General features: G+C 31.8%; 3 protein-coding genes across 33 annotated transcripts in view; 1 reads left to right on the forward strand and 2 right to left on the reverse strand.

Annotated features, from left to right (window-relative positions):
- LOC116426432 (angiogenic factor with G patch and FHA domains 1) overlaps window positions 1-752 on the reverse strand; it is a 66,480-nt gene extending 65,728 nt beyond the window's left edge. For 6 of the 14 annotated variants that reach the window (XM_076370349.1, XM_076370351.1, XM_076370353.1 and 3 more), the window contains exon 1: window positions 1-512. The gene's annotated coding sequence lies outside the window, so the exon portion shown is untranslated. The other 8 variants (XM_076370348.1, XM_076370345.1, XM_076370347.1 and 5 more) reach the window with 8 other exon arrangements.
- Window positions 459-13,186, forward strand: Rme-8 (receptor mediated endocytosis 8). Of its 2 annotated transcripts, XR_004234908.2 has the most exons (19): window positions 459-1,071; window positions 1,544-1,811; window positions 2,059-2,904; window positions 3,772-4,140; window positions 4,273-4,683; window positions 4,779-5,344; window positions 5,422-6,337; window positions 6,412-6,768; window positions 6,855-7,046; window positions 7,117-7,629; window positions 7,712-8,290; window positions 8,359-8,788; window positions 8,869-9,151; window positions 9,226-9,439; window positions 9,538-9,723; window positions 9,786-9,926; window positions 10,080-10,320; window positions 10,420-10,795; window positions 10,880-13,186. XR_004234908.2 is itself a non-coding variant. In XM_031975340.2 (18 exons), exons 1-18 carry the CDS (start codon window positions 1,004-1,006, stop codon window positions 10,533-10,535), a joined length of 6,696 nt encoding a protein of 2,231 aa, XP_031831200.2. In that variant the 5' UTR covers window positions 459-1,003; the 3' UTR covers window positions 10,536-13,186. The 2 variants fall into 2 exon arrangements, 1 of the variants encoding a protein (XP_031831200.2); XM_031975340.2 differs by having other exon boundaries at window positions 10,420-13,186.
- LOC116426431 (tyrosine-protein kinase receptor torso-like) lies at window positions 11,188-27,302 on the reverse strand. Of its 17 annotated transcripts, none has more exons than XM_031975351.2 (20): window positions 27,211-27,302; window positions 25,705-25,760; window positions 25,254-25,619; window positions 22,542-22,584; window positions 22,139-22,296; window positions 21,751-21,877; window positions 17,962-18,069; window positions 17,455-17,525; window positions 17,228-17,387; window positions 16,844-17,007; window positions 16,414-16,531; window positions 16,095-16,234; window positions 15,440-15,668; window positions 15,181-15,353; window positions 15,007-15,112; window positions 14,841-14,906; window positions 14,685-14,758; window positions 14,136-14,350; window positions 13,733-13,870; window positions 11,188-13,501 (listed from the first exon to the last, which is right to left on the reverse strand). In XM_031975351.2, exons 3-20 carry the CDS (start codon window positions 25,350-25,352, stop codon window positions 13,330-13,332), a joined length of 2,361 nt encoding a protein of 786 aa, XP_031831211.1. In that variant the 5' UTR covers window positions 25,353-25,619; window positions 25,705-25,760; window positions 27,211-27,302; the 3' UTR covers window positions 11,188-13,329. The 17 variants fall into 17 exon arrangements, with proteins under 17 accessions (XP_031831211.1, XP_076226452.1, XP_031831212.1 ...); XM_076370337.1 differs by lacking the exon at window positions 27,211-27,302 and adding an exon at window positions 26,434-26,546; XM_031975352.2 differs by lacking the exon at window positions 27,211-27,302 and adding an exon at window positions 26,434-26,545 and having other exon boundaries at window positions 22,139-22,281.
- Between the last annotated feature and the right edge of the window lie 123 nt (window positions 27,303-27,425).

Genomic DNA, 27,425 nt, shown 5'->3' on the forward strand with positions numbered 1-27,425 from the left:
TATAATTTCCTGAGATTCCTGAAATTAACTGAATTTGAAAATTAATTGTGTAAAAAAACATATATCGCAACGAAACGTATAAACTTTTATGTTTTTTTTTACGTAAACAAAACAATTCATAAACAAAAATAACAAGGAACTTATATAACCTCTATTTAAATATAAAAATTCAATTGAATTTTTTTCGTCAAAACACAATTCATAATGCAACAATTTTAATTAAAAATATTTAAATTGCACTGTTATTTTACAAATAAAAGTATTTACAATATAAATAGATATAAAAGATAACTTTTATATACAATGAAATATTAAAGTCTATTCACATTTTGAAGTAAACTCTAGTCACATTATTTCGCACACATTCATTCATTGCGTGACACGTAACATGAATGATTTCATTACATGAATAAATGTCACTACGAAGTTTACGGTTTGTAAATAGCATAATAAATATCACCAATAATAAGAACTAAATCATTTTATTCCATTCTTCTTTTTAATATTACTATTCTTTACCTTCCACTCTATCCTTCGAAATGTATATCTCTATTGTTAAAAAACAATTTTAAAAAAACTAAATACTGTATAAAAAGTACATTAAGCGAGCGGGAAAAAACAGGAGTGTGTATATGCAAATGAAACAAGTTTTCTGTTCTGACTACTCTGCCATCTGGAAACAGCTGTTTGTTAACACCCCCGAGCATCATGGCCGCTCCCAGTCCGATGGAGCCGTTAAAAATGACATTTGTTGGCTGAAATGCTATCGAACAGTGCCTAAATATCCTTCATTTATACGACGAGTGTAAATATCGTGAACACAGTTCAATTGTATTTCATATTGCCCGTATTCGCCATTTCGGGGATGACTTCCGTGTGATTTCTTTTCAATTCGTATGCGAATGTTCCTCCTACGCTACTCGTCTTTTACAGATAGTAATCAGTGTTTTGTTCAGACATTATTCAAAATAATACACGTATTGCATTGTCAGGACATGTTACAATGATGCCGATAAAGGATAACCAGGATGTGGCGTGCTTTCTGGTCACCAAACACTCGTGGAAGGGAAAGTAAGTATATGTTTCTTTGATCGTTATATCGCATTGAAAGTTTCACTAATTTATTGTTCTAGTGTAACAATTTGTAATTGCATGTATGGTAAATAATAAAATTGATACTTTATCAACAGATACATGTAACAAATCGTTTATATGATAAAACAACTTGTTGTTATGCTTTTATTTATCTAAAGTTTAAATGTTATAATAAAGTAATATACTGTATTAATATTGTGTGATAATCTAGTGTGTACTAAAGAAGTATATTGCTATCTAAAAATAGTCAATCACACATTATTTATGTACATGTATTGGGATTAACAAGGTTCCATAGCTAATATTTGAAATATTTAATAAAAATATTCGTTATTTAATTAAAAATGTTTAGAAATATTTATAGAATACATTGTACTATTAATTACTTCAGATATTCTCAGGAATATTATTATAATGTCAAAGATGACATTTGTATCTTACATTATAGGTACAAACGTATTTTCTCAATTGGATCCATGGGTATAACAACATATAATCCTACTACATTAGAAGTCACAAACAAATGGGAATACTCAGATTTTATAAGTGTGCAACCGACAAATAGAAATCAGTTGGGCTCGCATGAATTTAGCATAACAATGCGCAAAGAACGTAAAGTTGACAATATGAAATTTAGTTCAGAATACAGAGCTGATTTATTAACTGAGGCTCTTAAGTATAGGAATCAATTCGTTGAAAAACCTAAAGAAATTTTGGTGAGTTATATGTAATTTATATAAAGCTTATCAGAGAAAGTTGTAGAACTGATATTTAACCAGGCATGTTATCAATCTAGCCATATGGCAGTATCATTTTGATTAAACTATTCTGCGTTGCATTATAAATGAGAAAAATTTAAATAATGCTATAATAGTAAGGAATGATGAATATATTCTTTCCTTTATTTTATGAAATAATTTATTTAATTTTAATTTGATTAAATTATATATTTTCTTATGACAGAGATACCAAGCTTACAAACATCATTGGTCCGATACAAGATTACCTGTTGTATTAGAAGTAACGCCATTTAGTCTTGACCAATTAGATCCAGCTACTAACATGGTATTAGCCAGTTATTGTTACAAAGATTTTGAAGGAATTGCCACAATGAAAGATTATCCTAATGGATTTGTAATTGTATGTGGCGGATTTGGACGTTTACATCTATTCGCTTCTCAACACATGGAAGAAATTAAGAAAAAGTTACATGATTCAGCTATGAATAATTTAGGCATTACAATAAAAGTTTTGAAAGAACCAATCAAATTAGATGATTTTGTTGCTCAAAGATTGGGCAAATTTAGTGGGGATGAACATATAACAAGTGTTTCAGAGTTTACTGTTCACAAATATTCATCTAGACATATAGATCCACAAAGAAGAACTCTTTGTCTCTCTGACACTTGTTTATTGGAGAGAGATCCTCAAACATATAATATTTGTACTCTTAGGCCATTGTCAGACATTTTTGCTTTGATTCGTGATAATGAAAACCCACAACTATTCACTATACAATACCTTAATAATCAGTCACGCAGTTACACTGCAACAGATAGAGATTCTTTACTGGCATCTTTATTGGATGGTGTTAGAGCATCTGGTAACAGAGATGTTCATGTCAGAATGTATCCAATTCCTCGAGGAAAAAGACTTGGACCTCTGAATTTGCCAGTTGATGAAGAAGTTGAAACATCTCATGTTAAATTTTTACACCAACCACCTAGTGGACGTACATTTGCTGAAATTTTGGAAAGATTTAATGCAAACATTCCCTACAGTGGTCTGAATTATTCTGTGACCCAAGATGTAAGACTATATATACATATATATTTATTTATTATATGTATTTATCATTGAACTTAAATAATGTTAATCTTGTGTGTATATTCGTTAATATGTGAATGTTCATATCAATACAGTACATTGAAGCGGTAATAACAATGACAATAATGCATTAAAATACACTTGTGCTATAACAAAAGTTATAGAAAGAGAAAATATTTATATTTAGCTAAAGTAACTTGAATAATGTCATTTTGTAATTTAAATTTAAATTACTAATGAATATCTGTATATAAAAATAATTTTTAATATTATACAGTTTCTATATTTTGCTTTTCAGTATTACTGACTACTCTTTGTGTCGCAGATTTTATACGAGGGCTAGGCGGATAATATGTAAAACCGAACATGAAGTGATTTCTTATGAAAAAATAAGGAAAACATGCAGAATAAAATTTTTTCGTCCGAGGGTTAGTTTTCGAAAAAAATCGAATTTGAAAATCCACCACATGCATATGCAATTCGCTGTAGGACTTATAAACAAAATGGATGTTATAAGTTATAACATATTTTAGCTATAACTATATACATACACCGTGGATTTTTAAACTTGATTTCCTCGAAAAAGTAAGTTTAGGGCGAACAAATTTGATTTTACGCCCATTTCTTATTTCTTTGTAAGAAATTATGCATGTTATTTGATCAAGGCCTGTATAGAGTTTTCAAAGCTTAGCAAGCTTAACATTGAGTAACATGTACTTTTTTTAATAAATAAATATCATAGTAAATTCAAAGTACATTTTCTTTTTTGTCTAGGATGTAACACCGCTTGAATGGACTGTAACAACGTTACAACTTAAAGTACATCATGTGATGCTAAACTACTTACAGGGTCTTTTCACTGAAAATAAAGATAAAATTATTCTCAGTGCTCTAAATGGGGTAGTCAACAGAGATTTAGAAACAAATGGCGAAATAGAGGCACAGTTTCATTGTTTGAGAAGATTAGTTGCTAGTAAAATTGGTTTCACTGCATTTACTACACTTCCTGGATTCAGAGAATCAATTGGTCATAAAGTTGTAAAAGCTTTAAAAAGGCAAGATTACGGTGTAACACAGGCTGCTATAGATTGCATTTGTGCTCTTATGCAGCCGATGCATGATGATTGTGACTTAAGACAAGAACAATTAAATAAAAGTAGTCTTCTCAGCAGTAACAAATTCTTGGAAAGTTTACTTGATATGTGGATCAATCATATTGTAAGTGTAGAAAAGATGAATTTATATTACTCTTCAAAATATTTTTCAAAAACTCTGTTATTATGTTTTACAATAGTTGTTCTTTTGTATACAAGATTTTCTTAGATACTACTATACTTTTAAATATTTTAGAATCATGGTACAGGCGCTCTGGTAGTTTCTGCCATGCTTGATCTTCTGACTTTTGCCCTATGTGTACCATACAGTGAAACAACTGATGGAAAACATTTTGACAACCTCTTAGAAATGGTTGCTGCTAGAGGCAGATCCCTTTTTAAATTGTTTCAACATCCATCGCTAGCTATCGTCAAAGGTGCAGGCTTAATAATGAGAGCAATTATTGAAGAAGGTGCTCCAGAAGTTGCAGCAAAAATGCAAGAACTTGCACTTGCTGAAGGAGCTTTGCCAAGACATTTACTAAATAGTCTTTTCACTGTTGGCACTGATGGTAGACTATTAACACATAGACAGTTATGCAGGCATCTTGTAGGACTCTGGGTTACAGGACATCCTACGGCTATGGGTTTATTAAAAAGAATCATGGTAAATTAACATTATTGACTGAACATACGATATTATTTTCACTAAATTGCTAAACTGAAAATATTTAAGTTTATGTTCATTGTGCATTTGTACAGCCTGTTGGTTTATTAAATTACTTAGACTCCAATGAGAAGGTTCCCGAGTCTTTTCTTGAGAAAGAAAGATTGAACAATCGTGACAATTTAAAAATAGCAATAGATCATGCATCGAAAAATAAGAAGAACCCACAGTGGATTGCGATCGAGCGCCAAATGCGCGTGGTTGAGAAACACGTGGAACATGCTCTTCAACATTGGGGAGCCAGGATCGGCATCGAGCGCAAAGAAAAAATTAAAGAACGTCCAATAGTATTAAGGAAACGAAGGGAAAGGATCAAATCAGAAGCGAATTGGAATTTGTTTTATTATAAATTCAATCAGGATCATTCGCTGCCAAATTTAATTTGGAACCATAAAACACGAGAGGAATTAAGAACAGCACTTGAAAATGAAATTCGCGCATTCTGTTCTGATAAAGATTTGGCTGGTGGGACACTAATTGCTTGGAATCATAGAGAATTTGAAGTACAGTATCAGTGCCTGTCAGACGAGGTGAAAATTGGCGATTATTACTTAAGGCTTTTGTTGGAAAAAGATAGTCCGGATAGTCCAATAAGAAAATCGTATGTGTAGCAATTTAATTTTCATTTTAATGTAACATTATTCTAGGTTTCAAGTAATTCAATGACATTTGTTGTAGGTATGAATTTTTTAATGACTTGTACCATAGATTCATATTAACAACAAAAGTTGAAATGAAGTGCCTTTGCTTGCAAGCAATGACTATAGTATATGAACGATATTATGAAGATATTGGTCCATTTTCGGATACAAAATATATTGTAGGCATGCTGGAACGTTGTACGGACAGAATGGAACGTGATAGATTAGTCATGTTTATAAATAAACTCATATTGCACAGGAGAAATGTAAAAGACATAATGGATCAAAATGGAGTACGCACATTGGTAGATCTACTGACGTTAGCTCATTTACATACATCACGAGCAGTTGTACCGACGCAAACTAATGTAATAGAAGCAGGACCACAGCAGCAGCAAATAATGGAAAAAGAATGGTATTATAACGATGGCGATCAGCGGAAAGGTCCTATAAGTTTGAAGGATTTGAAAGAGTTGTATTTAACAAATCAAATTACATACAAAACAAAAGTTTGGGCACAAGGACTGGACGGGTGGCGAATGATTTCACAAGTCCCACAATTGAAATGGACATTAGTCGCAAAAGGATCACCAGTAATAAATGAAAGTGAATTGGCAACGTTAATCCTAGATATTTTAATCAAAATGTGTGAATATTTTCCAAGTAGGGATGTTGATGACGCGGTAATCAGACCCTTACCGCGCATGAAGCGGTTATTATCTGATCTTCAGTGCCTACCTCACATTGTTCAACTTTTATTAACCTTTGATCCGGTTTTAGTTGAGAAAGTAGCTACTTTATTATGTGAAATAATGCGGGATAACGCAGATGTTTCAAAAATCTATCTTACCGGTATATTCTATTTCATATTAATGTATACTGGTTCTAATGTTTTACCGATAGCACGGTTTTTGCAATTAACACACACGAAACAAGCATTTAGGAGTGATGATGTAGGTATAGCTTGTAGTATTTGTTTTTATTACTTAAAAGACGCTAAGTAATTATTGTATACCTTATTTTCAAGAACGTCGCGTCTGATATCATGCAGCGAAGTATTCTTGGACAGTTATTGCCCGATGCGATGGTGAGTTATTTAGAAAATCATGGCGCAGAAAAGTTTGCACAAATATTTCTCGGAGATTTCGACACGCCAGAAGCTATTTGGAACGCTGAAATGAGAAGAATGCTCATAGAAAAGATAGCAACACATATTGCAGATTTTTCTCCAAAGTTACGAAGCCACACAATGGCAAGATATCAGTACATTGCTATACCTGCAGTCAGATATCCACAATTAGAAAAAGAATTGTTCTGTCAAATATTTTATCTACGTCATCTTTGTGATACCGTTAAATTCCCCCAATGGCCTATTCCTGAACCAGTAAGTTGTGGTTGAAGCAAATAATTATAGAATGCTTATGCATAAGATTCTGGTGCACATTTGATATGGTACGATGTAATATTTAGGTACGACTATTTAAAGATGTATTAGACACATGGAAGAAGGAAGTAGAGAAAAAACCACCGTTGATGACAGTGGACGAAGCTTATAAAGTTCTTCAGTTGTCTCATGGAAAACAGCATAATGAGGCTGAAGTGAGAAAATCATACTATAAACTTGCACAAATGTATCATCCTGATAAAAATCCTCAAGGAAGAGTAAGTTATCTTCGAATTTTAAGTAATAACAAAGAAGAGGTATTTTAAAAAAGTATACTTTTATTCATAGGATAAATTCGAAGCAGTTAATCAAGCATACGAGTTCTTATGTAGTCGGAGTTGTTGGGCTACCGATGGTCCGAATCCTGACAACATAGTACTTATTTTGAGAACACAAAGCATCCTATTCCATAGATATTCTGACGAACTTAGACCATATAAATATGCCGGTTATCCTCAACTAATCAAAACAATAAAATTAGAAACAGATGATGAACAGTTGTTTTCAAAGTCCGCGCCGTTACTAGCCGCTGCCAGTGAACTAGCATATCATACAGTTCAGTGTTCTGCATTGAACGCGGAGGAGCTCCGTAGAGAAGGGGGATTAGATGTTTTATTGGAAGCTTATACGCGATGTGTTTCTGTTTTAAATAAATCAAGCAAACCTAATGATATAGCAGTACAAGTTTGTATGCATATAACAAGATGTTTCGCGGTCGCTGGCTCGTTTAGGGGTTGCAAAGATAGAATTATTGAATTGCCACAACTGGTTAAAGATATTTGTAGAATATTACATTTCAAGGTTGGTATTAGTTTTTAATTCAATGATTGAAGATAATTATTTAATAGTTGTATCGATGTTTTTACACTTTCGTTTTGTGCAGCATTTAACAAAATTATGTTCAGTGGCCACAGAGTGCATCTCTTCTCTTGCTACAGACAGTGTACTCCAAATGCAATTGTTACAATCAGGTGCTTTGTGGCATTTATTGCTGTTTATGTTTAATTACGATTATACACTGGAAGAAGGTGGCGTTGAGAGAAATCAAGACGAAAATCGTCAAGAAGTGGCAAATAATTTAGCTAAATTGGCTGTACGGGCTTGTGCTAGATTAGGCGGTTACATGACCGGAGAAAATGAAACACCTGTTAATCCAGTTACGGTAGCTGCTTTAGAAAGTTTGTTAACACCTTACTTAGCACGGCAACTTGGAAAAAACAAGCCGGAGGAAATATTGAAAATTTTGAATTCAAATTGTTCAAATCCATATCTAATTTGGGACAACGGAACAAGAGCAGAATTAAACGAATATTTGGAAGCTAAACGACAAAAAAGATTAAATGGAAGTGAAACCTTTGAGCATGATTTTAGCGATTTTAAATATAGTTCTCATGCAGATGAACTTATTATTGGGGAGATTTTCGTAAAAGTATATAATGAGCAGCCTGTTTTTCCGATAGAGGTAACACATTCTTTTTTGTTCTAAATAATATCGAAATAATAAAATAACGAACCACAAATATTTTGCAGAATCCTAAAAGCTTTACAATAAATTTACTTGACTTTTTGTCGGACTCATGGGAATACTTGACATTAATAGGAAATGTAGCACTAGCTAAGAAAGATCAAAGAAAATTAAAACATATTGTCATGTCTCTAGAAGCCTTAAGAAATGTGATCAAGAATAATCCAGGAATAGAATTACAATGCATAGGGCATTTCAGATTATTATTTGGACTTTTAAATAGTAATAATTTCAAATTAATTCAAAAGCATGCTTTGGAGGTGATTAGTAGTGTTACAAGGAATCAAGAGTGTGTGGATGATATTGCGGCAAATGAAGTTATGGTATATTTGTTATTATCATTAAATACCTTAAAGGAGTGTCAACTTCTTATACTAGAAACATTATATGCCCTAATGAGTTCTACAAAAATTGTAAAGGATGCACTATCTAAAGGTGAATAGTGATATAGTAGATTTTGTATTCCATATTTCTTCGTATAATCTCCCGAAAACAATATTTTTCTAAATGTTTAGGTGCTGTTGTATATATTCTTGATTTATTCTGTAATTCAAGTAACACACAAATACGTGAAACAGCTGCTGAATTGCTTGGTAAAATGTCGTCCGACAAGTTGGCGGGTCCGAAAGTAAAATTAGATCTATCCAAATTTCTGCCTAGATTATTTAGTGAAGCAATTCGGGATGTTCCTAAACAATGCGTGCACATGTTTGAAACGAAACATGAGAATCCTGAACTAATTTGGGATGATAATGCCAAAGCTAAAGTCTCAAGGATTGTCGCCGAATTAAAAGAGGAGTATGTGAATGCTGTTTTAACATATTAATTTGAAATGAAACTGTCACTACAGTACCATACATAATTTCTTACAGATATTATGCATTGCAAAGGCGAAATCCCAATGCAATATTAAAGTTACCTGATACTCAGAATAATATTGATATCGCAACAAGTGAGCCCGTAGTGGGTGGTGTATATCTGAGATTATTTGTAGCTAGTCCTGCATGGGCTCTTAGGAAACCTAAAGAATTTTTAAGCGAACTTATGGATACCACATTAACACTTATGTCCAAAGAAAAACCTGATGTAAGTGTAATATTCAAATTTAACTAATCATAAATAAGAAATTTCATCAGTATTTCACAGTATCTAATATTTTAAAAATATATTATTCTTTTAATTAGTCGGACATGTTGGAATTAACAACACAAGCATTAGTATGTTTACTTCAAGCACAACCAACTTTAGCCGACCAAGTTCCATCGTTAGGACATATACCTAGACTTTGTCGGCAAATGGCAATACAAAATAATCAACCATCTGTGTATAAAACTGCGATATTAATACTTCATCAATTAGCGACCAGTGAAGTGAGTGACATAATTTTTTTTAATATTAAATAAATATGATCGTGTAAATCATAAACTTTTAGATTTGTATATCATCCATTTGTCAAACTGAATGCATAAGCCCATTGAAACATGCGATGCAATCTAGGAGGGATATGATAGCAATAGCATGCGAGACATTAAATAGGTTATTCTCAACTAACGAAGATAGACTTATAAAACAAGTGAGTTAAAAATTCAGTACATTATGCATAAGAAATTACTATTCTTATTGGCATTTTTCTACTAGTGTCACTATAATTAATATTTTAAGTTTATACATTATACTTTCGCCTGTATTATATTGTATTATGTTTTCTTTAAATTTGAATGTTTAGGCTTTGGATGCTGAAATGGTACCCTATTTATTAAACATACTAGAGGGACGATTAGATGCTATTGAAAATCCTGCAACAACCAAAGCTCAAATAGTTAAAGCTTTGAAAGCTATGACTAGAAGTTTGTTGCTAGGGGAAAAAGTCAATGCTATACTAGAGAAATCAAGTGTTTGGGCGGAATACAAAGATCAACGGCATGATCTATTCATTTCTAATGCTACTAACTCTGGTTACCTTACTGGTAAGATATACAAATGTTTTATATTAACTAACATTAAGTAATTAACAACTTAAATAATGTGTACGACAATATACTTCAATGTAAAATTATAATATACAGCTGGAACGCCGGTGTCTGCTGGTTATTTAACGGCTGGTCCAAGTACCACTATAACCACCGGTCCACCACCAGTGGACAAAGAAGATAGCTTAATTAACAGGAACGATAATATCTGATATAGGTAGCATCGCAAGTAAATACAAGAGGCAGGTAAAAATGCCGATCCTGAAATTCCTATCGGTATGTCATACCGGTGTAAAGACTACATTGCCTGTGATTTTCGGGTCCTTAAACTAAGGAATTTATCAATCGAATGTTTTTGTTAAATTTACATTTATATTAAGATTATTATGAATATATATATATATATACATATATATATATACATATATAAATATAATGATACTCTTTATTATGCTGTATAAGCAAATTACATGTAAGTAATGTCATTCTTTACGGCGTTAATGTGTGGCAAAAGATAGTATTCAATGAAAGTCTATTACTAAACAAATTTTTCTAGGAAAATACACATCTGAACGAGAAAAATCTCTTGTGTCGATTTTCAACGGTTTTTGTAAACGGACACTTATTTTGTAATTTAGCAACTCTTCCGACGCAACTTTTTATTGCTTACCATCAAAACGAACTTACGTTGTCGAGTGAATTCATCTGTATCGTATGAGAGATTAAGGCACAGATTCGTTTATCAAACTTCTAATGAGAATAAGTAACTTGTACTCTTTAAAGATCGGAGAAACGATTTTACATCCCCTTACAAAATTAAAATTAAGACCAGCAAAAAAAAAGGAAAATACGTAGAACAGAATCTTTCATATGTAGTGCAACAATTTTCTCTGTGATAGCATATTAATCGTGATGAGAATGTAATGGGTAACCATGTGCGTGAATTGTTTTTCTGATATGAAGGAGATATGAGTTGAAGGATTCACATTCCTTTCGAACGGAAAACTAACGTATGCAATGTTTGAAGCATTGTTGCTGTATCTAAATGCGATTAGTACTTCTTGAAAGACGTTTAGATATTTACAACCTACCGCGATATTCATTCAGTCAAAATTTCGAATGTTCACAACTGTATATATCACCGCCATTTTACTTTTCTCACATTATCGTAGCCATTACACGGAACGTTTATGTACATATTACATTCCCTCCAAACTTTTACAGACTACATAATCGCATTTTCCGGTACAGCAAAATGTATTCGCTTATTTCGAACACATCGAGAAATTCTTATCGAGAAACGTTTTAAGTCTATTCATATAAATAGAAGAACAAATACGATCCATTATTTTATACTTAGAAAGGATTCGAGGTAACCATTTTATTGTATACATACGGCATACTGTTACTTTTTCATAGTGGTTCGCATGTCCATTGATTTTTTAACAAATTTTCTATGAAAGAAACAAAAACACCAAGAATGCCTGCTAACAAGATAAACGATTGCAAATGAAGCTTTAGACGAACACGATCACCGTAACCGGAGAGTCGAGCGTACACTTTGCTCATTGTTTCCGTGAAGCGTGTGTTCTTGCTCCTTTCTTGTTTGTTTTTTTCTTAAATTGTTATGTATTATATTTGTATTATGTTTACCGCTATTCTTAATTTACGCTTCAGACCGAAAAAGCGCTAAAACTTTTCGGCGATTATTATATTCGAAAAACGATTATTATCGCATAGCGTTCCTTGGTTTAGAGTTAAATAGGGGTTAGATAGAGTTCTTTGGGTAGGAAGGAGAAAAGAATTCTCCTTTTCATATCAATTTCTAGTATTCTAACAGGGCGATCGATTCAACGGTCTTGAACATCCGTGCAGCTTCGATACAATACCGCATGTTGCATTACTCTTCAATTGCTTTAGGAATGTCCACCGTTCGTAATAGACTTTTGCTACTTGCTGATCGACCAGTCGGGCGTCTTCGGCATCCATGGAAGCAATCGACAGCAAACAAAACATGATACAGTTCCTCTAAACCGACAGAAACTTCTATATTTGCAACATTTATAAGACCGACGAGCTACCGAGTTCCTCGTAGAGTCATTCGTTTCCCTTGCAGCACTGCACTAAACAATTTTCGTTTGCTTGCACGCGCTCGACTCGTCGATCGATTTTAGGAACAAAAATGTAAAGGAGACTCTTGAATGGATCGGTTGAATGAACACAATGATCAGAGGAACGATCATTAATCATCGAGTAAATGAGGAGAAAACAAGAAGTAAACAAGAGAATTGGCATGCTTGTGCATGCTGCGTGTAATATTGTTACTGACAGACAAGTAACTACGAAGAAACACGGGAGAGCCTTAGTTATTTTTATGTATTTTGCGCCTGCGTTCTTAACACATTGCGTACGGCACTCTGCTCGCTTAATGCGCTTTCAGTGCCCGCATATTTCTGAGCGTTCCAAAAAAACTTTGTGCAATGCATATAGGCACTTTTTGAATTCACATTTGTAAAGTATTCTTAAATATTACTATATGTTTCTTTCTTTCACATTTTAAGTATTATTAATTATACAAATAAAATTAAATCGATTAATTATTATTTTTTCTAACGTAACGGGAAAAACAGTTCATTTCAAATTTCTTGAGTCGCGATACGCGCGCATGAAAAAACAAAACGAGATTACTTTGTAACCCGGCCGCAAAGTTCGGTTTGCTATATACGAGATATCTTGTGACCCGTACGCAATATGTTAAGGTCGAGAGTAAGATATTGTATATACACACATATGTATATGAAAGAAGTTATACCACAGATTATTGTACGTATAATTAGAAAATAAATCATTTTGCACATGGTAATACATACTTCGAACCGTCGACATGGAGGACGGTTGTACCTTGTTCTACATTTTCTTTTTTTCGTGTCGTTTAAATAATGCATTATGTACTTAACTCGCATGCTATGATTTCTCATGATTTTACTGTTGCACAAGTTTGCGAGTTTATTCTTCGATTATCCGGTACTGATCTTGATCGTCGCACAAAATCTTATCTATGATCAAGTATTCGTTATCGGATTGATCGCAAATCAGCGTGTCCAAACGTTCTCCCAGTTGAGTGAACGTGGGCCTACTTTGTGGTATTACGTTCCAACAGGAGAGCATAATGTCGTACCTACGATAAGCAAAATAAATATATCAACAGTTTATCGAACATTTTATCCATCTTTCAGTGTTCCACAACAATGTTGATGTGGCGTAAAAATGTCTAAGACCTCAGTTAATAAGTACAGTTGAGAAATTCACTTTCTTTCTTATTGAATCTTTGGAGCTTTTGAAAAATATCTATCATACGATTACATTTCAAAGAAGTTCTGAAAAGGATTCGAATGGATATTTTACGCACAGTTCAACGCTGCAATTGAATGGCCGTCCCATTCTATAGCCTGATTTTAAAAACTTCAAAATCGCATTCATAGAAACGTCAGGATATGGATGAGCGCCCATTGTAACAATTTCCCACAGTAAAATACCAAAAGACCATCTAGAAGAATTATACGTGTGTTAAGAAGAAACTTACGCAGGATTTTTCAATTAAAAAAAAGGTGGAAACGTATTTACTTGTATGAATGAAGAAAGACAAAAATAGAAAGCAAAGTTTTTTAATAACTAACGATTTCTTTTAATCTTTAGTAACGTGGAGATACCAATAGGTATCTTAATTGTTATATAAACTACTATTCATTAAAGTATTTCAATGATTAAAATGTTTTACTACTTGTTTAGAAAATCTTTTCCAAATAACTTACACGTCACTTTGAGTCGTATAAATTTGATGCGTTAGAGCTTCAATTGCCATCCATTTTAAGGGAAGTTTCCCATTCCCTTGTTTTCTATACAAATTTTCTTGATAAACATCACGACTGAGGCCGAAGTCAGAAATTTTTACAATTGCGCCTGCACAGACTAAAATGTTGCGCGCAGCCAAATCCCGATGTATTATTCGACTGGAAGATAGAAATTCCTGAAAATTATTATTTAATTATTAAGAATAAATGAAACTTACAACACGATAAGTCATTCCAAAATAAATTATTGTCAATTACATCTTCTTAAGAAAAATTATGTAAAAGTGAATAAAATGAACATTTACAAATTTATATTGTTAATCTTGATTTCATATTCTTATTCGTATTGTATATTTTCAACGGTAATAGTAGAAGTATTTTCATTATTCTTATAAATTAAAGTTTTTATCTGCATATTTAATATATACTGAACTCAACATACAATGCGATTAAAAATGAAAATTATACTTTGAAAATATACATATTAATGAAAATGGAAATATACTTTACCATTCCCGTAACGATCTGCCTTGCAAAGTTCAATAAGTCAAGTGCAGATACGGTTTCTGTACATCGTGCTACATCTGTAACGAAGAAATACAGTAACCATCAAGACAGAAAATATCCATATAAATATATAATTTTAAACACAAAAATGTAAGTTACCTTGTTGGATATCGTACAGACGATTCACAATTACATTAACATTTTGATAATTGGGCCCATTTCCAGCTTATTGACGCAAGAAAAGATGAAAAATAAAAATATACCCAGACAGATATTAATTAATTTATTGTTTTATGTGGCCCATAAAGGAACAAATAATAAATACCTGAATTGTTCGAAGAATGATCTATGCCGCTGTCTGTAAACGAATTTACATCACGTCCGAACGGTTCTCCGTGAGTAAAGGCAATGCCTATCATGTTTTGCCAAATCTGAAAATTATTTATTAAAAGATTTTTTAAAAACCTCTGAAAAACAGAGGTAACGATGGATAACTCACTGTTCTGAGATAAGTCTGTAAGTCTCCCTTGCAACAATATTCCACGACCAAGACTGGTTTATTATACAAAAAGCAACAGCCAATCAACGAGGCGATGTTTGGATGATGTCCAGCGAATTTCATTATTAATATTTCTTTGTGAAAATTTTTTATATCTTGCACGCTTGGATTCTCTATAATATAACAATCTTCAATTGCCTTAAATTCATTTGACAATACAGTTTCTAAAACTGTTTCTCGAAACAATCATTTCTTGCACCTTTCAACATTTTAACTGCAACATCGGTTGAATTCCCAAATTTATCTTGTAACGAACCTAGTCTTACAACCCCATAAGCTCCACTTCCGATTACATGATTGAGCTTCAATAATTTTGGACATAATTCGTATTTGTCGTGTACCAAACGACTACAATTAAATTCGGTATCGTAATCCGTGTGCAGCAGTTTCATGTCAGTTTCTATGGCTTGGTTCTTTTGACCGAAATTCTACATTACAGGTATTTTAAAAAATTTTAACAATGAATTATTAAGGGTTGTTTAAGGTGAAAACATCGAAGCCGTGAAAGCACCAAAGCTACTATTAGGAACACATTGTGTGCCGGCCATTTTGTTCATTCCGACTTATATCAGTTACATTCAATTCATTTATTTATTATTCAACATATTTTCGAGAGTTTCCATTGCAAATAGAAATACTTTCAATCATACGCAAAAGGAATCAACTATCTACTTTTGTCAAAAATGTTAATGAAGTTATACAAGTATTTATTTAGTACTTTAGTACTACGGTACATGAAGATAGTACTTTTACGTTTCCCGCATACAATGTGTTAACTAGTTAGTTAAAACAAATACTTTTATAATATTGACAACGAATTTCTCGTATTAAAGGAAGCATTTTCGCACACTGACCTCGAAATGCGTGCATTCCATGGTAAAGTGTTTGTTTCTACGTTTGTAACATTGGAAATAAATTACACCAATAAACAGCACAACACCCGTGATCACCACAATCGTCACTATCATTACCTTGTTAGAGAATTCGTTTACAACTGCGACAAGAAAGTTACGAGTGATTCAAAACACAGCTGTCAGAAAATAACGATTACAATACTAATAATTTTGTGGACTGTCATTATAACAATTTATACATGCATTAAATTTATGTAAATTTAATATATTGTCATAATACTAATATAATACACACAGAGGTTACATTATATTTCATTACCGGCGACACGTCTTAGGATTGACGTTATCCCGCTCATTCCACCTAATGACTCAGCGCAAATGCTCACTTCGTAATAGGAATCAAGTTTTACATTGGAAAATATAACATCAGTTCTATTCTGTAAGAAATAAAATAGTTCGATCGGACAATCTAATTCTTTTAATCTATTAAATAAATTAAATGAAACCTATTCATTTGTAAAGAAGATTATTAATATTCCTTCTCATTTATCAACATAAGGGTTGAACGAATGACATCGAAATAAACCGTCTACCTTGCAATGTTTTTATCAGACACACGCTGAAGATTTCAATAAAAATTTAACAAGTACATATATTATTTAATATCTCTAAGTCAAAATCAGATGCTATTTTCCGTTATTAATATTTAACATCCAGAGTGAAACAAAGAATCAAAAAGATTTACTCACGCCAGGTACAATTTTAGTTAACAGATCATATTCCTCCTTTCTTTGAACTTCTATTGTATAATTGTCCGGTTCTAGATTCGGTTTATCCCAAGTGATATTAAGATCGTAGAACTCTCCGTAACGATAAATGTGTTCAGTTTGTAAACCTTTCACATTGTCAGGAGCTAAAAAGATACTGAATTTGTATGAAAGCTTCGCTTGGAATCTTTAATGAACGTATAAACCATATTTCACATTATCGTGCCATTAAAAATAATTAAATATATCAATACGATTTAATACGCTAAACGTGAAAAAAGTGTCAAGCAAGTTTCGACAAAGTGTTAGCGATGATTGGTTCGCGAATGTTCACAAAATCATAACATTGAAAATGAATATTCTCACCGCAAATGGTTAAATTGTAATAATCCACACAAGGTGGCGTATAGATAACCATAGCCGTTCTGGGGCTCATTTTTGCACCAACTTCGTTAACCGATAAGATGTGTACAGTATTATTTGTATTGAATTCCAGTTGTCCTATTGAGAACTGAAAGACTCTTACCTATGAAACGAAAGGATCAGTTTTCGCGTGATAGTCATGATATAATATCAGTGATAAGTAGAACTACCTTCCTCAAGTCATAATCTTTTAAATTATGTTCTTCACTCCAAAGTAATATATAATAATCGCAACTTCGATCTGAAATTGTAATATGTTTACGTATTTTCAAATTGTATTCGGATATACAATACTTTCCTTTTATTTTTATCAAATCCATTAAATGTTGATTAACACGTGTTCGTGTATTCAACATGTCAAATTAAACATACCTAAAATATAAACGATCTAAAAATGTATGAAGCAATAATAACTTATTTCTAAACGCGATACGTAAGAACGTTTTGAAAGAACTAAATTTTAAATAGTTCTGCACAAAGCATCCACATTTTTGTCATCGAACGTGGTATTAAAAATGTTATAAGAAATTTAAAGCCAACACGTAATTTCCAGTTGTCAGAAAATGATTATCTTTCATGTATAATTTTCAGCACTCGTAATGCAGAATTAAAGAGATTAAATTGTATAAAATACGTAAAAAAATGTCGCTTGTCACCTGCAGACGCATTTTTATTACCTGTTGCTGCTTCAAAAGCAATATCGGCGTGTAAATGATCTCCATTTTTCTCATCCACCTCTAGTTTTAACAAAGATATATTTTGCACCGCTAACGGTTCATAATCGACTGGAAAAAAAATACGTGGGAGATAAATAAAAAATTTGTCTGTGCCAAATAACTGTATAGATACATTGTTGCTAATATCCGGCAGAAAAAAGACGCACAGTGACCGATTTAGCCTTTTAGTCGACCAAAATTGAACACACGTACAGTGAGTCACAGCCAAAATCGTACATCACATATACGAATACGTTTCGTCTCGTGAAAAAGTTCAGGAAGGATATGGGGGAAAAAATATCATAAATCTATATTGTAAATGTATCTATATTTATTATGTAGTAGTATCAAAAGGAACAAAGTTGTCTAAATATAAAAAAAACAAAGTTACTATAATTCAGCCTGGAAAACGTCTCACAGCTAAAATCGTACATTTGTAGAAAAGTGACCAACAATTTGTTTAAATTAAAAATTAATATTTTGTTGGGTGCCCACGACTACATTCTACCGCACGCAATCTATTTGGCATAGATTTTACCAATTTTTCAGTAAAACTGGGTTCAATTTTTCTCCATTCCTCCATTAATACCCTTTTTAAATCATTTTTATTTTTAATAGTATGTTTCCGGATTCTAATCTCTAATTCATTCCAGACGTGCTCTATCACGTTCAAATCAGGTGATTGTGGAGGTGCGTTTAGTACTTTAGGGCAATTATACAGTACCCACATTTTGTCGTTATAAAACTATAAACGAATTCAAAATCCCTAATTTTTCGGCACTGTCCCTCAAATTGTTTTTCAAAATATTTATGTAATCATATTTATTCATGTTACCTTCGATAAATGCTAAGTTACCCACTCCGGCAGCGGACATGCAGCCCCAGACCATTACTGATTGCCCTCCATGTTTTACGGTACTGTTTAAATTTTGTATTTTAAACTCCTCATTTGGTCGACGCCACACCGTAATTTTTCCATCTGAATGAAATATGTTAAATTTACTTTCGTCCGTAAATATAGTTTCTTTCCAAAAATCAAAATCTTTGTATATATATTCTCTTGCGAAACCTAGTCTCTTTCTTCTATTCTTCTCGTTTATAAGAGGCTTATTCCGAGCTGTACGACCGTGAAAATTATGTTTTCTGAGTATTCTTCTTATTGTTTCTGGATTTACACTTTTCCCTAAATATGTTTCTACTTCATTAGTAAGTTTAGGTGCACTGATCTTCGGATTCTCTTTAATTTTTCGTACTATCCATCTTTCGTCGTACGCGTTGAACTTTTTGTTTGGAGCTTTTCTTGACGCATTACTTATTCTATTTTCGTTTTGGTATCGTTTTACAATATACTGAACAGTACTGGCCCTTCTACCAATAATCTTCGCAATTTTACGATAGCTTTTTCCACTTTGAAAATTTCTTATAACTATTTGTCGCTCTTCTATCGTTGTCTGCTTCATTGTTACTATCTTTCTCTTTTTTTTCAACTACGAACCTTACGACGCTAAACGAAAACTGCAAATACGCCAAACAATGTAATCTTTCATTTGTTCCATAATTTTCATTTGTTTTCAGGGATTCCCCTTGGGGAATATTACAAAATATATATACTGTACGATTTTAGCTGTGAGACGTTTTCCAGGCTGAATTATAGTAACTTTGTTTTTTTTATATTTAGACAACTTTGTTCCTTTTGATACTACTACATAATAAATATAGATACATTTACAATATAGATTCATGATATTTTTTCCCCCATATCCTTCCTGAACTTTTTCACGAGACGAAACGTATTCGTATATGTGATGTACGATTTTGGCTGTGACTCACTGTATATATTGAATTTTTTCAATATATTTAAAAATCAGTTATAAAACAAATAATAGGTGAATAAATATTAAATATTGTTAATTATATACACATACATAGAAAACTGAATATTTGTATGGAATTGGTTACCTTATGTAGCATATAATAAATAATAATAACACAATAGGTAGAAATATATGATTGGAATCGATTATGTAATAATATAGAATAGGTTAATAAATATTAATTGTACGAGAATATAGTCGTGCCCGGACATTCGAACGCTTCTTGTCGCGTTATAGAAATTATTACAATTGTATTAATATTACAATTGTAGAAATATCACTGATTATAAATCACGTTTAAGTATTAATAATAACACAAAGATACATAACAAAATAATAACATACTATCAAAAATGTAGTATATATTTACCTGAGAAACTTTCATTTTAGAACAAAGTGTAGACAATTTCTTTGAAACGCACAAAAATGTTTCGAATAATTACAAGAGCAAATCGTACTCAATGAAAACTCTGAACTTTCTATAAAGCACACGAGTTTATGAGTGGACGAATGAAAAAAAAAACAATTTGTACCATATTCCTCACATATTCAATTATCTCGTGGAGCAAGAATTTTACAGCTTAGGCGAAATTTTTGAAATTGTCTTTTGGCCGCCTAAAACGGCCAAATCGGCCACTGTGCGTCAGCTGTCCTAAATGCTAAAAGGTCAGGGTGGCAAGGGGGTATTTCCATTCACAATATTTGAGTCACCTCGGTTTCCGACACGTGACCGTTATTTGCCACACGGCAGTAAGAAAAGACGGAAGCGAGACTGAGTGCGACGGAACAAGATACAACGATGGAAAATAAAATTCATAGTGCCACCAATTTCGTATTCCATCGTTAAATCTCACTTCATCGCATTCGATCTCGATTTCATCCTTTGTTATTGCCATGTGCCAATAACACAGTTAACTGTGTTCAACAAGTATACACGTCATCTTAAAATCAAAATGATGCTGATTCTTTCAACGACAGATTATTTATTTTTTTCAGGTCAACATGCAATTCTCTTCCGTTTTGCTTTAGCTTTTCGTTAAAATATATTATAGGTGCATTTGGCCTGCGTTATCTCTCTAACTGATCGTCTGTGAACGTCTTTTCTCCGCCGAACAGTACCTATCTATCGTATGTATTATATTGATTTACTTAAAAACAAAAAAAGAAGAACAAACAAGATAATTGACCGTGTTCAGTCGACAATAATCGAAGGAAGAATTCTTCGATCTGGAAAGAAATTCCCGAACTTTTTTTTCTATTCTAAACGAAAATTGAAATCAGACGTCACATCGAATAAGCATCCCAAGCCGACATACAATACACTTTGACTTGCATTCAGCTTTGTTGAAATGAGAATCAGCGATATAGAATCAAGGACTCTACGGATACCAAATCAGATACACATCTCACAGCAGAAGAATAAATTTCACTCTGATGTTTTCTATCAGTAACATGTAAACCTTTATTTAGTAGTTATTTTCGGTTAGCTGTAAGAATGATGAAAATTGTATGCTGACGAGGTAATTACTAAATTGAGAATAAGTAAGAAATATTGAAGGCTGGTAAGTAATATAGGTTCGTCTACAAAAATCAGTCAAGTGGTGTACCACTTACCTTTCTCGTTTAGTATCATTTAATTCGAACAAATTAACAAAAAAAGTTCTATTCTGATATTTGTTTGAAAATTTTAAATAAAATAATTGTTTGGATATTAATCAAAATTTCTCCGAAATTCTTCCAACTCGTTATTTTTATATTAAACTAGATACATTTTCAGAAATTTAAGCTTATCATGTCAGTATGTTTTTGTTATTAAGATCTATCAAGTTCAGAAAATTAAATGTTCATATAGCAATTGCAAAAAAACACGTGTTACCTTCGTATGTTGAAAACGAATCCGTTGTTTCTGCCCGCAAAATTCCATTCTTGATTAATTTATAGAAGCGGTATCGGTAATTAGTGCCCGCTGTTAAATTTGTAAACATTATCATGTTGCCATTGATCTGTAAAATAAAGTTACTATGTATAGTATACAATAACATGGCTGGTTTTTGTTTTCAATTAATGTGTTCGTATAAAAGAAAAAAAGAAATAGAAACTAAAAATAATTATTTATAAAATATTTAGTCCTTTATGTTGTTAATATAATTTCATAATTAATTTTTCTTACAAAAACATTAAAATATACATTTCTATCCCCACTATACTCTTCTAAATGTTATTAGTGATACTAATTATTCTTAATATTTTATTGTTATTATTACCACATTTACAAGTCTCCAAACGTTTTCAGATACATTTTGTTCAATTATATACATTCCAGAATTGAATTTGATCATCATCAAATTGGCAGCAGTACAATGAAGGCTTACGTTTGCTACAGTGTTTTCGTTCACTTCTGGATAAACTATTGAAACATAATCTAAGTAAGATTTAAACTTTATTCTTGTTAGAATCAATAAACAATTACAAATAGCTAATTTCTTATATTACAATCGCCATATCTTTATCACGAGGTTTTATAATTTTCTTAAAATATTGAATATTTATTAGAAATTTCTTTCTATAAAAATTGCTATTATGCTTTACTATTCGAAATGGATAAAACTGGCGTACATATCTAATAATAATAGTAAAACTGTAAATATTTTATTTTTACATACTTACGATTAATGTCGTATAAGTAATTGATACAAAGATGTGACATTTCCTGAAAAGCATTAAATACCATGAGATTTCATTTCAAGTTGATATATACAATTGCTGTAAAATAAATGCTGAGAAATTTGTACAAAAATTATGAGAAATATGAAATAGAAAATGTACAGGATATAAATTGACACTATAGGTATGGATGTATCATGTATAAAGTATCTAGTCCAATTTAAATTAATGTATAATGATGATGACTAATCAGAGTGACAGATTCATATCGTTAACCATCAGTTACGTAAAATGCATTTAAAACCATTAAAAATAAAAGAAAACTTATAGAGGGCACTATTCAGAACAGTTCCATAATTTCTTATGAAAGTCAAAAGAATGATTATATAAACCATATACATAGTTTACACCAGCTATTTAAAATTTAACTGAAATTTTGGAATTTTACTTATGTATCTGCTCTCTTCCTTATGAAAAACACAAAAGCATATGTTTGTTTGATTTTATTAATTTTAATTAATTCATAGACTAATGCATATTCACATTCATCGAAATTATAAGGGTAAGTTGTTCAAATTTGTGACTTATTACTGAAGATCGAATTAATGGAATTATTAGGAGAATAAATCATATTGAAAACAACTACTATGGATAACCTGAATTTGAATAAAATTTATTAAGTAATTAATTGATTCTAGACTTAGATATTTTATTGCATTACTATAAGAAAATGAAAGTATTTAATTCTTTATTTTTTTTTAAATAATGGTACATTTTCAGTCGAAGCTATCTTTGCACCTTGACCCAACAACTTTACTTTTATTTAAATAACAATAGACCTGAAGCTATTTTCTATATGGTGTAGGGCCAATGACATCATCATAACAAACCCTTGAAAGGTACAACACAATAGTCAATATACTAGAATTTTGTTATGTCTGAATCCATTTATAAGAGTATTTTTACATTCTTCAGAGTGTACAATATCACAATCTTTTCTTATAATGTACATTACATTCATGCACGTAAATTATTTTAACTTAGAATTACATCTTGAGTAATTATCACTTGTTGACTTTAGTCGTTTATATTTAATTCTAAAGTTAACTATAAGAAGTATAATAATTATGTAGCGGCACACATGTAAACTAAATTATATTTTGTACTTTTGCACAACTATTAAGTCCTTTTAGCTTCATATAATACTGAGCATTAAATGTTTAATATGGTTACCATTAAATACATTTTCTTATACAAATCGGATACTCAATATAATATTTTATTTTTATTATATTTCATAACAAAATTATTTATTTACTAGTGATCCACAAAAACAAAACAAAAATTATTATTAAGCACATAAAAAAATTAATACAGTTTTACTGTACGCAAAATGATAAGATAAAAATTTCTTGAATGGTCTCTCACGTTTTCGAAGTCGATTCAACCTTTAAGTATTCTTATCAAGATCTCATACGCTTATATTGATACATGTATATATGGTAAACATATACGAAATTTGAAAAAATCTGATCGATTCATGGATATGATACTCCATCTTGATCAGTTCGTTATCGGAATCTGCAATGCGTTCCAAATACATAGTTGACCTTCTCCCGTTACGAAAACTGTTCTGAAGGACAAGGAAATTGACTGCTCTTTTGTATAAAATTTCGATGGAATTTATGAACGGCTATTATTCGATTCATATCATAGCTTACAATTGTTTACTAACAAAGAAGTATCATCTTCGTATTGTAAGTAGTTAATGTTTATAATGTTTAAATGCTGAATTTGTATATAAAAATGGAGTTTATTGGATTATATAACATATATATATTTTTTTTACATATACTGACATATCAAACCATGCAATTTACAATTCTTTTGCTGGAAGAAACGTATCGATTCTATTAATTAAATATGAATTTTCAGTTTCGACTTCAATTTCTGTCAAATGTTAATGAATTGAACGTGTCTATATTTGTACAGTTGCCACATACATTATGATCTAGCAAATGATAAACGATAGTATGTGCGTATCTGACGGATGGAAAATTATTCGGGTTGCAGCGAAGAACGTTATCACAAATCATCTGACAGAATTAAAAATCATTTCGTACTTTATTCAAAAAAATAGGTTATCGAAAAGATATTAAATAATCAAAAATTGTGTTTCTTCTTCACGATATTTATCTTATCTTTACGTATAACTAACTTTTTTATACTACTATTCATTATTACATCATTTCATCATTATATTAGCTTATATCAACTAAAGAAAAAATAATCATTTTCAAACCGTATAAAACTTAACACACTAAATGGTTGTGTCGAGTTTTATGTTCACACACATACACAGTACATGATACACAAACCTGATGCGCAGAAGGTCTATTCTAATACTTTTACAAAAAATAAACTCTAATCCTTTTATAAATTGATAAGAATAATTCTATTAAAAATCAAAAGTAGTGTCAATTATTCTCGAAAATAAGAAATCACTTCTAAATGTTTTCCAATTCTACATTGACCCCTTATGCCACAATAATCACAAAATTAAATAAATAAAAATATCATAAATTTCTTTTAAGTCAAAATCAATTTTTGCTTTTTTTCGTCGCAAATATAATTTCTCTTTCGTCTAGAAAATTAATTGGTCGTCGAAGAAACCGTAAAGGATTAAATTCATGTTTAATGAATTTTTGCGCTTACGTTCGGATGGGTTTCCAAGCAGTTGATCAATGGCATGACATCTTCAACGGAAAATCCATAAGTGAAGATCATGAAAGTCAGGAACAATCGATAGATCATATTTGCCACTACGATCCACCGGATCACGAACAGAATTCACTGGAAAAACCTCAAATGTTTATCGCAACGGGGATGAAACGAAATTTCGGGAAACTGAAGCACTTTCGAACATTCCCTGAATGTGTTCGCGTTTGAAATCATATGAGTATTTTGTGGACACACAATCGTATCCCCTTCCATGCATTGTGTGCGGCTATGTTTCACAAAAAGGGGGAAGCCACCTTGAAATAATGTGACTCCGTCTTGAAATCCTTTCTCTTCCTTGTTCTATATATGTATATATATTTTTTATGCAATATGTAAATAATAAATATCGTATCTTATTTCATGCCAGAATAAAAATATTACTTACATCGCATGGAGTTCTTGGAATAGTAGACATTTATGTAAAACTAAGTAGCGTTTCACCTGAATGATACGAAAATCATAAAATTTTATTTTTAAATACTATATTTATATTCATATTTTGTAGTTCACTGAAATGTGTATGAACAATTCTGTATATACATTGAAAATAAAAAAACATTTAAAATAGATGGTTAAATACAAACTTAGGACATTTATTGGCTGTACTTCCGAAAACTTGTTAAATACGATTAAGCTAAAAATTAACATACAGCCCTTTTTTAGATGGAAATAATGTCTGCGAGAATGAACTTTGTCTATTCGAAAGTTAAGATCCAAAATTTCGCAAAAAATGTTTTGTCATTTTTGTGTCATTCCCTGTAATTTCATGAACTCGCAGACCGTCTGTGGTAAAACGCTCTTTCACAAAATTTTACGTCTTAACTTTAAAATTGAAAAAAATCCTTCTCGTAAACATTTTCCTATGCGAAATGAAGCTATCGATGCAATATCAGACTAATCAGAACATAAAAGCACAGAAGGGATATACGGATAGACTTAGGTATATATGTACAAGCAATGTAAACTTTTGTCTCGCGCTCTCGGGGGTCCTTGGACCTCCTTACTGTATTAGTGTCACGCCCTGTCATATCAACTTACGCTGGTTTTGCATGACAGCGCTATAAGCGATAAGAATTAAAATCAAAAGTATTGAATACACACTTAAACTACGTACCTACAGTGAGTAACTTCACGCGTTGAGAGTTTGAAATATGGTAATTTGTAACGGATACGTTTGATGCAGGCTTACCATATTTATTACTTGGTCAATTACGATCATTTTGTGTCATGTGTAGTTTTTCTATTGACCGCTCTCTAGGCGTAGAGGGCAGAACAAAACCTCTGATTTTTTACACAGTCGGTAATTCAGAACATGTAATACCGAGTTCCATAAGCTTGCACTGTTTATCCTATACTTCATTTGTGATAAAAGTTTCAGAAATTACCGGGATTGACACTGAAATGATAAAATACTTTTTTACCAAATTTTGCATCTTAATCTTCGCATCACAAAAAATCCCTTTCACGAACATTGTTTTTATGCAGAATGAAGCTATTTGCAAACTTTCAGTCCCATCGGATTTGTCAGATTTTCGGAAGTACAGCTGATTTCCCTTTCCGTTTGTGGATAATAGAATTTATTTATTTTATTTGAACACAGACTTAAGAACCTTAAGCTGCGATTCGAAGGTAATGTTTATTAAATGTGCCTCTAGAGGGCTATAACAAGGAAATGTTCTCACAAATTCTTCTAGATATACATGTCATTGTTTAAAAATAATAAAACCCTGATCCAAATATCCCCGCTATTAAGTTTTGAAACGTTAAACGTTATACCTCCGTATAATCTTTTAATACTTGTAAAAAAACAAAAACTGTTTATACAAATTTTCTTCAAAATGTAATCAGTGACTGCAAATTACTCAAAATAATGGCTGTCTGAACTACTTACTAATGTCGTTTGAAAGTAAATATATATACAAGCTTCTATCCACCTACAAGCACTTCCGGCTGATACTGTGATGTATATGTGTCATCTTCATGTATTTTTACCCTTCACGGGTAAATATCCACAAAACAGCTGTTTGGTAGAAATGTTTATTACCACGTTTTCGACATGTGTTGAAAGTACGGTTCCTCTTAACTGCTGAGATGATAAACGATAGT

Source organism: Nomia melanderi, chromosome 8 (assembly GCF_051020985.1).
Source record: "Nomia melanderi isolate GNS246 chromosome 8, iyNomMela1, whole genome shotgun sequence".
NCBI classification, from domain to species: domain Eukaryota; kingdom Metazoa; phylum Arthropoda; class Insecta; order Hymenoptera; family Halictidae; genus Nomia; species Nomia melanderi.